Source organism: Salvelinus namaycush, chromosome 42 (assembly GCF_016432855.1).
Source record: "Salvelinus namaycush isolate Seneca chromosome 42, SaNama_1.0, whole genome shotgun sequence".
NCBI classification, from domain to species: Eukaryota; Metazoa; Chordata; class Actinopteri; order Salmoniformes; family Salmonidae; genus Salvelinus; species Salvelinus namaycush.
Genome location: NC_052348.1, coordinates 21,787,255 through 21,801,382, shown reverse-complemented (window position 1 = coordinate 21,801,382; position 14,128 = coordinate 21,787,255). Strand labels below are relative to the sequence as shown.

The 14,128-nt window shown below is 41.5% G+C and overlaps 1 protein-coding gene and 1 pseudogene across 1 annotated transcript; both read left to right on the top strand.

Annotated features, from left to right (window-relative positions):
* Nucleotides 1-429: 429 nt before the first annotated feature.
* Nucleotides 430-1,389, top strand: LOC120034684 (T-cell ecto-ADP-ribosyltransferase 1-like). The gene is made up of 2 exons (XM_038981288.1): nucleotides 430-507; nucleotides 622-1,389. Exons 1-2 carry the CDS (start codon nucleotides 430-432, stop codon nucleotides 1,387-1,389), a joined length of 846 nt encoding a protein of 281 aa, XP_038837216.1.
* Nucleotides 1,390-3,426: 2,037 nt separating this feature from the next.
* On the top strand, nucleotides 3,427-9,649 carry LOC120035043 (annotated as a pseudogene).
* The last annotated feature ends 4,479 nt before the right edge of the window (nucleotides 9,650-14,128 follow it).

Sequence of the window (14,128 nt, the reverse complement as noted above, 5' to 3'; positions counted from 1 at the left end):
TACAGTATATGTGTGAGTATGTGAAGGGAAAGGTAATACCTAGTCAGTTGCACAACTGAATGCATTCAACCGAAATGTGTATTCCACATTTAAACCAACTCTTCTGAATCAGAGATGTGCAGGGGGCTACCTTAAATCGACGTTATCGGCACCCGGGGAGCTATGTGTGAACATGACTAACACCAGCAACACCACTGCTGATACTGAGAAAAAGTGTGTGTGTACTGTGGTAAGGGGGTTGTGGTTTGAGGGGTACTTGTGCCTGTAGGTGTCTGTTCTCAGCAAGAGAGGAGGGACTGTGAAAATAAACACAAGACCCCTGGTATAACAAGGCTCCCTGAAAGTTTAACATTTCAATGCTGATTCTGTATCTTAAAAGACAATTCGTCTCCAGTACAAGTTGCCATTGGACCAACATATTTTGACATCATGGCAAGACTCAAGATCCTAACCTTTACTCTGATGTATTTAGTCCAGGCTTGGACTTTGGGTGTGGACTCCAAGATGGTAAGACACTACACTATTTAGACTGTACTTGAGAAAGAAAGAAAATAAATCAACAACGAGAGAGAGAGAAAGAATTTAAATTAAATTAAATAAATTCTATTTTTTTCCCTCCAGGTTCATCTTCGTCAGCCTGGTCTCAATTTCTCTGTACCCTTAGACATGGTCCCTAACTCAGTTGACGACAAGTACAAACACTGCACTGAAAAAATGTACAAGAAGGTGCAGGAGGAATATCTTCCAAATGAAAACTCCACTGAAGGGATCTTTAAACAAGCCTGGATGAAGGCAGAAGGATGTGCAACTATTGAGAATGTGAAGCAACGATTCCAAAAGGACAAGTCCAAGTACATTCCTAAAGAACTTACACATGATCATATCAAGGCTATCTGTGCTTACACAGCAGCGGTACCTGAGATATACCCAGTGTTCAACCAAGCAGTCCGGACCAATAGAACAGAGTACACCACCTCCTTCCACTTCCACTCCCTTCATTTCCTCCTGACTGACGCCATTCGCCTCCTGAAACTGAACCAAAAGTTCTGTCACACCACGTATCGAAGAAGCAACATGGAGTTTGTTAGTAAAGTTAAGAAAGTAATCAGATTTGGCTTCTTTGCCTCCAGCTCTCTCGACAAGGGAATTAGTACAAAATTTGGAGACAAGTCTTGCTTTGAGATAAAGACATGTTTTGGCGCTGACCTGAAGTCCTTCCCCAAACTGGGGAATCATGAAAAGGAGGTGTTGATTCCACCGTATGAGGTGTTCAGAGTTACTGCTGTGCTGAAGAAAGAGAATTATAAAAACCTTTGGTGTGATGTTGTGTACACACTTAAAAGTATCACCAAGCCCAGGAGTAACCTGAATTGCAAACTCTTTAAGTAAACAATTATTAACTAAGAAAATCTCTTGATCTTGAGTCGTTGATTTAAATTATATTCAGGGACAAACATCCAGTCTGCTTATCCTCTTAAAGCCAAACAATGTGTCTTCAGTGTCTAAAGATTTTAATGTAGTAAGTTAATTGGTTCATTGGTGAATGTTAAATACAAACCTCATCCTGACTACCAGAAATAGTGATTATTAAGATGTTTGTATTATAGTGTTTCAGACTCCATAGGAGACTTTAAAGCACTTATAAACCTTCTGCAGCCTGTGGCAAAATGAATAAAGAAAATCTTTGAGCTTGAATACTGTATGTCTCGTCCTTTAAGTTTTCACTTTCACTGTACTACATTTAGACAAACTGAAGTTACAACATTACATGGGCCACTGATTAAGATGTAATATAACATGACACAAGTTGAATTGTCCAATAAAGTGATACTGGAAACTACCGATTGGTGGGGGGATATTTACTGTAATTTCTTTATTTGTGGAGCAACAGCAAACAATGGGTTACAACAATTACAACAAAAGACTAAATATTACAACATACTCCCCCCTGGACATTTTGTCTCCTATAAGGGGGAAATCAGAAAGGATAATAAGAATTGGGTAGAGGGTGAGAGAGAGAAAGAGAGAGAGAGCAAGAGAGACAGAGACACAGAGAGAGACACAGAGAGACACAGAGAGTGCAACAGAGAAAGAAGTGTACAAGCGGTACCTGGTTTATCCGGTAATACACTAACTTCAATTAAGTCAATTCTGGACGTCTCTTCACAACTGCCAATCAGTTGATAGATTAAAGTTGTATAGTGGCTATTAGTATTCCAGGCCTGAATCATTTCCTGATTAGAGGGGAAGGATGATGATGATGTTCAAGGGTCTTTCTGTACTGTTACGCATTCACACACACACACACACACCTTTTCTCAGTGTCAGCAGTGGTGTTGCTGGTGTTATGCCTGTGTGAGTGTGTGTTAGAATGTGACCTATATTGATCTCTATTCCATCTATACAGTGGCTGGACTCCAATATAAACTTCACACATTCAGCAGCAATGTTTCCAAACACTAATGCCAGATCCCTTCCTTTCCTTGTCTCCTTTCCTTGTCTCCACCACAGATCAGAAAGACCTCACCATATGAACACAATATGATGGAACTCTATCAACCTACCAGGTCTCTCACATCTCAGTCATAACAAAGGAAAGGTAACAACCATAACCAGCAGTATTAGAATATTGGAACACTGTCTAAATCAAACCCTGGACACTGGCAGGAGAGACCACTGAAAACCAAACACACACTAATGTACACAGAGGCCTTAGTGTCTTGAAAAGGTGCATTCCTCACAGCAGCCAGAAGAGGACAGTATTTAACTCAACCAGCTAAAGGAATGATAGGCAGACAAAGCTTAGTCTAGGCCAAGGGTAAGCAACCCTGTTCATGGAGTGCTGCAGGGTTTTGTTCCAACTAGGCTCCACACCAGACCAACTGAGCTAATTGATCAGTTAAGTGAATGACAAAATTCAACACACCTGGTCTTCCTGGTCGGTTAAATCAAAAACATGAAGTGCCTGCAGCACTCCAGGACCAGGGTTGCTTACTTGGTTCAGTACTAAAATAACAAATAATAATGTTTAGGTTCAGTACTTTCCAACCCTCTCCTCGGGGATCACCAGACTGGCACACCTGCTTAATTTAGTCAAGGGGTTGATGGTTGGTAGACAGAATCAAGTGTGCCAGTTTAGGGCTAAAAACAAAATGTGACACGTCTGTTGGTCCCTGAGAAGAGTGTTGGGAAACCCTGGACTGGGGGCCTCAAGCTTCACTGCAGTGCTGCGTTCCATTATTCTGGGTGATTGATTGATTAAAGTGGTATATTTTCTATCAGTATTCCAGACCTGAATCAGTCCATGATTAGAGGAGAAGGATGATGATGAGGTTTAAGGGTCTTTCTGTACTGTTACTATGGGAACCTTTTCTCAGTATCAGCAGTGGTGTTGCTGTTGTTAGTCATGTTCACACATAGATCAGCATGAAAGAAGTGTGAACAAACAATTCTCAGAAGTCATTTTGTGTTTCCTGCCTGTGTCCGTGCATTAGAATGTGACCTCTATTGCTCTGTGCAAACTCACATCCCTCTACAGATATTTTCTGGTGGATTAGGTGCCATCTATACAGTGGCTGGACTCCAGCATAAACCTGCCACATTCAGCAGATATTTTCCCAAGACACAAGATCCTAACCTTTGCTGTGCTGTATTTCATCCAGGCTTGGACTTTGGGTGTGGACTCCAAGATGGTAAGATACTACACTATTTTGAGAGAGAGAGAGAAATATTTGCACATAGTATGACATTTGAAATGTCTTTATTATTTTGGAACTTTTGTGAATGTAATGTTTACTGTTCATTTTTATTGTTTATTTAACTTTTGTTTATTATCTACGTCACTTGCTTTGGCAAAGTTAACATATGTTTCCCATGCCAATAAAGCCCTTAAAGTTAAATTTTATTTTGAGAGAGAGAGAGAGAGAGAGAGAGAGAGAGAGAGAGAGAGAGAGAGAGAACAGTATGTGGAGTCATCAAATTGTATTTGTCACATGTGCCGAATACAACAGTGAAATGCTCACCTACAAGCCCTTAACAGTGAAATGCTCACCTACAAGCCCTTAACAGTGAAATGCTTACCTACAAGCCCTTAACAGTGAAATGCTTACCTACAAGCCCTTAACAACAGTGAAATGCTCACCTACAAGCCCTTAACAGTGAAATGCTCACCTACAAGCCCTTAACAGTGAAATGCTCACCTACAAGCCCTTAACAGTGAAATGCTCACCTACAAGCCCTTAACAGTGAAATGCTCACCTACAAGCCCTTAACAGTGAAATGCTCACCTACAAGCCCTTAACAGTGAAATGCTCACCTACAAGCCCTTAACAGTGAAATGCTTACCTACAAGCCCTTAACAACAGTGAAATGCTCACCTACAAGCCCTTAACAGTGAAATGCTCACCTACAAGCCCTTAACAGTGAAATGCTCACCTACAAGCCCTTAACAGTGAAATGCTCACCTACAAGCCCTTAACAACAGTGAAATGCTTACCTACAAGCCCTTAACAGTGAAATGCTCACCTACAAGCCCTTAACAACAGTGAAATGCTCACCTACAAGCCCTTAACAGTGAAATGCTCACCTACAAGCCCTTAACAGTGAAATGCTCACCTACAAGCCCTTAACAACAGTGAAATGCTTACCTACAAGCCCTTAACAACAGTGAAATGCTTACCTACAAGCCCTTAACAACAGTGAAATGCTCACCTACAAGCCCTTAACAGTGAAATGCTCACCTACAAGCCCTTAACAGTGAAATGCTCACCTACAAGCCCTTAACAGTGAAATGCTCACCTACAAGCCCTTAACAGTGAAATGCTTACCTACAAGCCCTTAACAGTGAAATGCTTACCTACAAGCCCTTAACAACAGTGAAATGCTTACCTACAAGCCCTTAACAACAGTGAAATGCTTACCTACAAGCCCTTAACAACAGTGAAATGCTCACCTACAAGCCCTTAACAGTGAAATGCTCACCTACAAGCCCTTAACAGTGAAATGCTCACCTACAAGCCCTTAACAGTGAAATGCTCACCTACAAGCCCTTAACAGTGAAATGCTTACCTACAAGCCCTTAACAGTGAAATGCTCACCTACAAGCCCTTAACAGTGAAATGCTCACCTACAAGCCCTTAACAGTGAAATGCTCACCTACAAGCCCTTAACAGTGAAATGCTCACCTACAAGCCCTTAACAGTGAAATGCTCACCTACAAGCCCTTAACAGTGAAATGCTCACCTACAAGCCCTTAACAGTGAAATGCTCACCTACAAGCCCTTAACAACAGTGAAATGCTTACCTACAAGCCCTTAACAACAGTGAAATGCTCACCTACAAGCCCTTAACAGTGAAATGCTCACCTACAAGCCCTTAACAGTGAAATGCTCACCTACAAGCCCTTAACAGTGAAATGCTCACCTACAAGCCCTTAACAGTGAAATGCTTACCTACAAGCCCTTAACAGTGAAATGCTCACCTACAAGCCCTTAACAGTGAAATGCTCACCTACAAGCCCTTAACAGTGAAATGCTCACCTACAAGCCCTTAACAGTGAAATGCTCACCTACAAGCCCTTAACAGTGAAATGCTCACCTACAAGCCCTTAACAACAATGCAGTTGAAAAAAAAAGTGTTAAGTTAAAAGTAAAAAATAATTAAAGAGCAGCAATAAAATAACAATAGCGAGGCTATATACAGGGGATACCGGTACAGAGTCAATGTGCGGAGGCACCGGTTAGTGGAGGTAATATGTACATGTAGGTAGAGTTATTAAAGTGACTATGTATAGAGTGGTGTGAAGTGTGTAGAAGCGAGAGGTATTACAGTATTACATTTTTGTGTTATATATGTATTTGTTTCTTTTTTCTATTTGTTATATATATATATATATACGTACAGTAGCAGTCAAAAGTTTGGACACACCTACTCATTCAAGAGTTTCTTTATTTGTACTATTTTCTACATTGCAGAATAATAGTGAATACATCAACACTATGAAATAACACATATGGAATCATGTAGTAACCAAAAAAGTGTTAAACAAATCAAAATGTATTGTATATTTTAGATTCTTCAAATTAGCCACCCTTTGCTCTGCTTATAGTTGATCAGTCTGACATTGAATAAACAAGTCATAACTAAGGAGTTTCCTGGCTGGTTTTATTATTAAAATAAATTGTAAATTAATGATAGCGTGAGGCTTGATGGCTTCCAATTATCTGTTACTCTTTAATTTCACGTAACTTCTTTGGTTACATTCAGAGTGCAAATTACAGGTGGGGGGGCTCAGCAACAAGTGTGAGACCTGAGCTCCCCTAAATGCAACAAAGTCAAACTGTGGGGAGGTCTCTAAATATTTATAATTTGACTGACAGCAAGATACGTCAATCTTACCGGAGAAAGCATTTGAATAAAACAACGCCTCTCTGTCTCAGTGGACACTGAGTATACAAAATATTAAGAGCTCTATCTATGACAGATTGGCCAGGTGAATCCAGGTGAAAGCTATGATCTCATATAGAAGGGGAGGAGACAGGTTAAAGAAGGATTTTTAAGGCATGAGATTCTTTAAAGTGGCCACCATTTGCCTTGATGACAACTGTGCACACTCTTGGCATTCTCTAAACCAACTTAATGAGGAATGCTTTTCCAACAGTCTTAAAGGAGTTCCCACATAAACTGAGCACTTGTTGGCTGCTCATTGTCCCGTTGAAAAACAAACCAGATGGGATTGAGTATCACTGCAGAATGCTGTGGTAGCCATGCAGGTTAAGTGTGCCTTGAATTCTAAATAAATGACAGGCAGTGTCACCCGCATACCATCCCCTCCTCCTCCATGCTTCATGGTGGATACCACACATGCAGAGATCTTCTGTTCAACTACTCTGCGTCTCACAAAGGCATGGTGGTTGGAACCAAAGCAAAAATATGAAATTTGGACTCATCAGACCAAAGGACAGATTTCCACCAGTCTAATGTCCATTGCTCATGTTTCTTTGCCCAATGCAAATTTCTTATTATTATTGGTGTCCTTTAGTAGTGGTTTCTTTGCAGCAATTTGACCATGAAGGCCTGATTCACGCAGTCTCCTCTGAACAGTTGATGTTGAGATGTGTCTGAACTCAGCATTTATTTGGGCTGCAATTTCTGAGGCTGGTAACTCTAATGAACTTATCCTCTGCAGCAGGCAGCAGAAGTAACTCTGGGTCTTCCTTTCCTGTTGCGGTCCTCATGAGAGCCAGTTTCATTATAGCACTTGATGGTTTTTGCGACTGCACTTGATATTTTACGGATTGACTGACCTTCATGTCTTAAAGTAATGATGGACTGTCGTTTCTCTTTGCTTATTTGAGCTGTTCTTGCCATAATATGGACTGGTCTTTTACCAAATAGGGCTATCTTCCGTATATCCCCCCTATGTTGTCACAACACAACTGATTGGCTCAAACACATTAAGAAGGAAAGAAATTCCACAAATTAACTTTAAACAAGGCACGCCTGTTAACCCTCCTGCTGTGTTCCGGTCGAATTGGACCGATTTACAAGTTTTCTCTCTGACAAATGTTGTTCATTTAATCTGATTGTCATAAGGTTCCAGGACTTTGTCCACACAGGGCATCTGAACAAACAAAATACATTTTGATGATTTTCATTACATTTTGGGTGTTTTATTTAACTTTTTTACACCGGTGGTGTTCCCGGTCAAAAATGTCTGGTCATTAGAAATGAATGGGTGAGACTACAATTAGTGTATAAAATAGAGTTCAGGGACATGCCCATTCATCAGATGGACACACTTCCTCTCCCAGACCCCCACACGCATGTGTGTTTGAGCACCTCACTCCGCTTCTTGGCTTCCACGGCAACCCCCATGGGAATCTTTCCCCCACGGGAACCACACCTGTTGGCATTCTCACAAACAATCGCAACATTGTTTCAATAATATATAGAACTTTTCTCACAGCTCTGGTATATAAAGCTTTTTTGAGGCCTTGCTCACGATTCATTCTGTGGCAGCACAATGACCAAACGATGTACTGTATGTGAGGCTCTTGGTTCTATCTTTGATCATGACACTGGTGAGGAGGAGAGAGTCCTTGTTAAACTTTGACAAAAAGTAGTCTGTGATAAATAGCACCATGTGTTTCATCTGAGTATTTGTTATAGTCAAAATAATCTATACATTATGCTTTTTTTCTTCTAAAACGAGTTGTATGAGCTCAGGTCAATGAGGCCTACAGGCCATGAATAGCAAATAGAAGTTCAAAACTTGTAATGTTCACAAGAACTTAAGTTGATAAAAAGATCTAACACAACATTGGGTGATCATATATGTGTTATTATGGATTTATAATCAGCTATAATGGGGCGGTCATTTTGGACCGGGAACACAGACTGAATTAACATGAAACGAACACAACAATGCATTCCAGATGACTACCTCATGAAGCTGGTTGAGAGAATGCCAAAAGAGTGTATAAAGCTGTCATCAAGGCAAAGGGTGGCAAGTTTGAAAAATGTCAAATCTCAAATATATTTTCATTTGTTTAAACACTTTTTTGGTTACTAAATGATTCCATATGTGTTATTTCATAGTTTTGATGTATTCACTATTATTCTACAGTGTAGAAAATAGTACAAATAAAGAAAAAACCTTGAATGAGTAGGTGTGTCCAAACATTTGACTGGTACCGTATATATTATTATATTATTATAGCTACTACTTTTATTGTTGTCACTGTTGTTTATAATTGTGTGTATTCATGCCATTAAAACATATTGAATTTGAATTAATGAATTTTAGAAAGAGAGAAGAGAGAATGATAATTTAAATATTTACTAAATATTCCTCTGTTTTTACAGTTATTGCCTGTTATTCCCCTCCATTCTCTTTGAAGGTTCATCTCCGTCAGCCTGGTCTCAATTCCCCCATACCCTTAGACATGGTCCCTGAGTCTGTTGACGACATGTATAAAGGCTGCATTGAAAAGAATGGGCAAAAAGGTGAAGGAATATCTTTGAAATGAAACCAATGCAAGAGGGATCTTTGAACAAGCCTGGACGAAAGCAGAAAAATGTGCCACAAAAAATAATAGTGAACCAAAAACTAGACAAACTTAGTCACAATCATATCAAGGATATCTGTGCTTACACAGGAGGTCAACCTAAGATATACAGAGCGTTCAACCAAGCAGTCCGGACCAATAGAACAGTGTACACAACCTCCTTCCAGTTCCACTCCCTGCATTTCCTGCTGACTGATGCTCTCCGCCTCCTAAAAGAAAACCAACAGGGCTGTCACACCACATACCGGAGAACCAACATGGAGTTTGCAGGTGAAGTGAACAAGGAAATCAGATTTGGCCTCTTTGCCTCCAGTTCTTTCCTAAAGAACTTGACACATTTTGGAGAGAAGTCCTGCTTTGTGATAAAGACATGTTTTGGCGCTGACCTGAAGTCCTACCCAGAGATGGGGAATTATGAAAAGGAGGTGTTGATTCCACCATATGAAGCGTTCAAAGTTACTGCCGTGCTGAAGAAAGAAAATGATGAAAAACTGTGGTGTGACGTTGTGTACAAACTAAAGAGTATCAACACACTGAGTATCCCGAATTGTAACATTTTTAACAAGCCAACTATTAATTAAGAAAATCAATCTTGATCTTGAATCATTGTCCCTAAAGAGGATTGACCTAACATTGACCTAACAACTACGCTGCTTATCCTTCTTAAAGTAAATTAAGCCAAACAACGTGTTTTCAGTGTCTAAAGCTTTCATTGTATTACGTTAATTGGTTCATTGGTGGATGTTACATAAAAACCTCCTCCTGACTACATGAAATAGTTATTATTAAGATGTGTGTATTAGCCTGTGTTTCAGACTCCATAGGAGACTTTAAAGCACTTATATACCTTCTGCAGCTTGTTTCAACATGAATATAGAAAATCATTGAGCTTGAATACAGTATGTCTCATCCTTTAAGTTTTCACTTTCACTGTACTACATTTAGACAGTCTGAAGATACAACATTACATGGGCCACTGATTAATATGTAATATAACATGACACAAGTTTAACTGTCCAATAAACTGATTCTGGAAACTACCAACTGGTGGGGGGGATATTTACTGTACTGTCTTGCTTTACACCCCCCCCCCCCCCAGACATTTTGTCTCCAATAAGAGGGAAATCAGAAAGGACAATAAGAACTGGGTAGAGACCAACAGAGAAAGAAGTCTACAAGCGGTACCTGGTTTATTCTGTAATACACATACCTCAATGGACATTTCTTCACAACGTGCCCCGCCCTGATTGGCCCACAGGCATGTCACCCATCACCAGCGGATTCTCATAGCAGGTGGTGCCCCGCCTCTGCCGTCCTTGATTGGCTCCAAATAGTATACTTGGGACCTCAAGGTTTGCCTTATTGCTGTTTTGCTTATTCCCTGATAGTTGATTCATTGATTGGTTGATATATCGACTGATCGATCAATCAATTGATTGATTAGTGGTATATTGGCTATTGGTCCTTGAATAGAGGGGAAAGATTATGAGGTTTAATGGTCTCTCAGTACTAATACGCAAGCACACACACAATAACACGAACACACACACACCTTTTCTCAGTATCAGCAGTGGTGTTGCTCTTAGTCATGTTCACACATAGCTCAGTATGAAAGAAGTATGAACAAACAATTCTCAGAAGCTGTATGGTGTTTCCTGCCTGTGTGGGTGTATGTGTGTGTCTGTTTTTGTGTGACGGGTTCTCTATATAAGTGTAATTTTTTAGAAGCACTGAGGAGAGGCTGTGACTGCCTTGCAGACAGATGCAGCATCTTAAAGACGCCTGAAGTTCATGCAAATGTATGTTCTATTCCATATGTGTCTCTGAGACAGGGTTTACATTGCTTCCCACAGTGCAAACCTGTAAAAAAGAGCACACTAACTCCAAGTGAAGAAGAGGAAAGTTTATTTGTATCCTTTTACACCAGAGGTGGACAACCCTCCTCCTGGAGAACTACTGTTTTGTATCATTTTACACCAGAGGTGGACAACCCTCCTCTTGGAGAGCTACTGTTTTGTATCATTTTACACCAGAGGTGGACAACCCTCCTCCTGGAGAACTACTGTTTTGTATCATTTTACACCAGAGGTGGACAACCCTCCTCCTGGAGAACTACTGTTTTGTATCATTTTACACCAGAGGTGGACAACCCTCCTCCTGGAGAACTACTGTTTTGTATCATTTTACACCAGAGGTGGACAACCCTCCTCCTGGAGAACTACTGTTTTGTATCATTTTACACCAGAGGTGGACAACCCTCCTCCTGGAGAACTACTGTTTTGTATCATTTTACACCAGAGGTGGTCAACCCTCCTCCTGGAGAACTACTGTTTTGTATCATTTTACACCAGAGGTGGACAACCCTCCTCCTGGAGAACTACTGTTTTGTATCATTTTACACCAGAGGTGGACAACCCTCCTCCTGGAGAACTACTGTTTTGTATCATTTTACACCAGAGGTGGTCAACCCTCCTCCTGGAGAACTACTGTTTTGTATCATTTTACACCAGAGGTGGACAACCCTCCTCCTGGAGAACTACTGTTTTGTATCATTTTACACCAGAGGTGGACAACCCTCTTCCTGGAGAGCTACTGTTTTGTATCATTTTACACCAGAGGTGGACAACCCTCCTCCTGGAGAACTACTGTTTTGTATCATTTTACACCAGAGGTGGACAACCCTCCTCCTGGAGAACTACTGTTTTGTATCATTTTACACCAGAGGTGGACAACCCTCCTCCTGTAGAACTACTGTTTTGTATCATTTTACACCAGAGGTGGACAACCCTCCTCCTGGAGAACTACTGTTTTGTATCATTTTACACCAGAGGTGGACAACCCTCCTCCTGGAGAACTACTGTTTTGTATCATTTTACACCAGAGGTGGACAACCCTCCTCCTGGAGAACTACTGTTTTGTATCATTTTACACCAGAGGTGGACAACCCTCCTCCTGGAGAACTACTGTTTTGTATCCTTTTACACCAGAGGTGGACAACCCTCCTCTTGGAGAGCTACTGTGTATGCAGGCTTTTGTTCCAGCCCTGCTCTAACACATTTTAAACTAGAACCTAGCCCTGGGAGACAGCAGTAGTGAGAGTATATGGTGCTGACACAGATCCTCTCCATTCCACCTGGTCGGAGGAGTTCAAGAGTGTCCAGAGCCTTAGACGCACAGCCCTGAGAGGGTAGAGAGGGGGATATGATGGTCCACATTGTCAAAGGCAGTAGATAGATCTAGGAGGACGAGAACAGATGAGAGAGAGAGTCAGCTTTGGCAGAGCGGAGAGCCTCTGTGACAGAGAAGAGCAGTCTCAGTTGAGTGAACCATCTTAAAGCCTGACTGGTTAGGGTCAAGAAGATTATTCAGAGAAAGATAGCGAGAGAGTTGGTCAGAGACAGTACGCTCAAGTGTTTCGGGAATAAATATCATAGTTTTAGATGTCAGACTGGTCGAGTGTTGGTTTCTTGAGGAGGGGAGCGACTGGCCATTTTGAAGTCAGAGGGGACGCAGCCAGTGGTCAGGGATGAGTTGATGAGGGAAGTGAGAAGGTCTCCTGATATGGGCTGGAGCGGGTAGGAGAGGATGGGGTCAGGTGGGCAGGTTGTCGGGCTGCCGGACCGCACTAGTCACATGATTTCATCTGGAGAGTAAGGGGAGAAAGAGGTCAAGGCATAGGGTAGTTCTGTGTGAGTGGGGCCATTGGACTCAATTGGCTGAGTGAATGAGGAGCGGATGTCGTTAACCTTCTTTTAAAAGTGGTTGACAAAGTCCTCCTCAGAGATGGAGGGAGGGCGTGGAAAATAGTTTCCTAGGGTTAGAGGCAGAAACTTCACATTTAGAGTGATAAAACGTGGCATCGGATACAGAGGAAGAGAAGGTAGAGAGGAGGGAGTGAAAGGACAATAGGTCCTCCAGAAGTGACGTTTTCCTTCTTTTTTGCACAGCTGCCTGCAGCCCTGTTCTGTAAGCTCTCAAGGAGTCACTCAGCCACGGAGCAGGAGGGGAGGAAAAGGGACAGTGTAAATCATAGGATGCGGAAAGGGAGGAGTGTAGGGTCGAAGAGGCAGAATCAGGAAAATGCGGTAGAAGTATTTTGCAGAAGGGAGATATGATAGGATAGAAGAGGAGAGAGTAGAGAGAGAGAGAGAGAATGAAGATTGCGACGGCACATGACCATCTAGATAGGGGCTGAGTGGTTAAGGATGGAGGAAAGGGAGACAGAAAAGGAAACAAAGTAGTGATCAGAGACCTGGAGGGGGTTGCAGTGAGATTAGGAGGCGAACAGCCTCTAGTAAAGATGAGGTGAAGCGTATTGCCTGCATTGTGAGTGGGACTGGGGAAGGGTGGGGTCAAGTGTATTGCCTGCTTTGTGAGTCGTCAAAAGAGGGGAACGAAAGAGTTAAGTAGAAATTAATGGAAGGCAGACATCGGGAGGTTGAAGTCACCAAGTATGAAGAGCGATAAGCCATCGGCAGGAAATTAGCTTATCACCTGATTCTACAAACAGCATCAAGGTACTAACTAATTTGAATTGGATGTGTTAAAGCAGGGCTGGAGTAAAACCCTGCACACACAGTACTGCAGCTCTCCATGAGGACAATTTGCTGCCCCTATTTAAACATATGAAATAATCTCTCACCTAGCTTGATGACTGTAGCCATTTTTGCTTACTGTTTGTTGTTCTAAATAGAGACGTCTAGAAGGGCCGTGGGTCATCTTAGATTGTGTAGAAATGCAGGAAATGTGATTTAGATGCCGTCAGAAATGGGAGGATCTCCAGACCCCCTGGAAAGTTATGTCCTCCTCTGCAAATAGCCCTGCTGGGCGATTTAAAAAGTCATAGTCAATCGATCAATAATATAATAAAACTCATTTTTATTTACAATATGTAGAATCTATGAGAATAGAAAGGTTCAGAAGATTTGTGAAACATCACAGCACAGTTGATCAAATATATGGCAAATAGGAACTGGATGGTGTTCAGAGACAGATGGGAGGGGTTGTGAGGAGCTGAAGGATGGAACTAAAAACAAACAAAAATCAACTATTGTAAAATA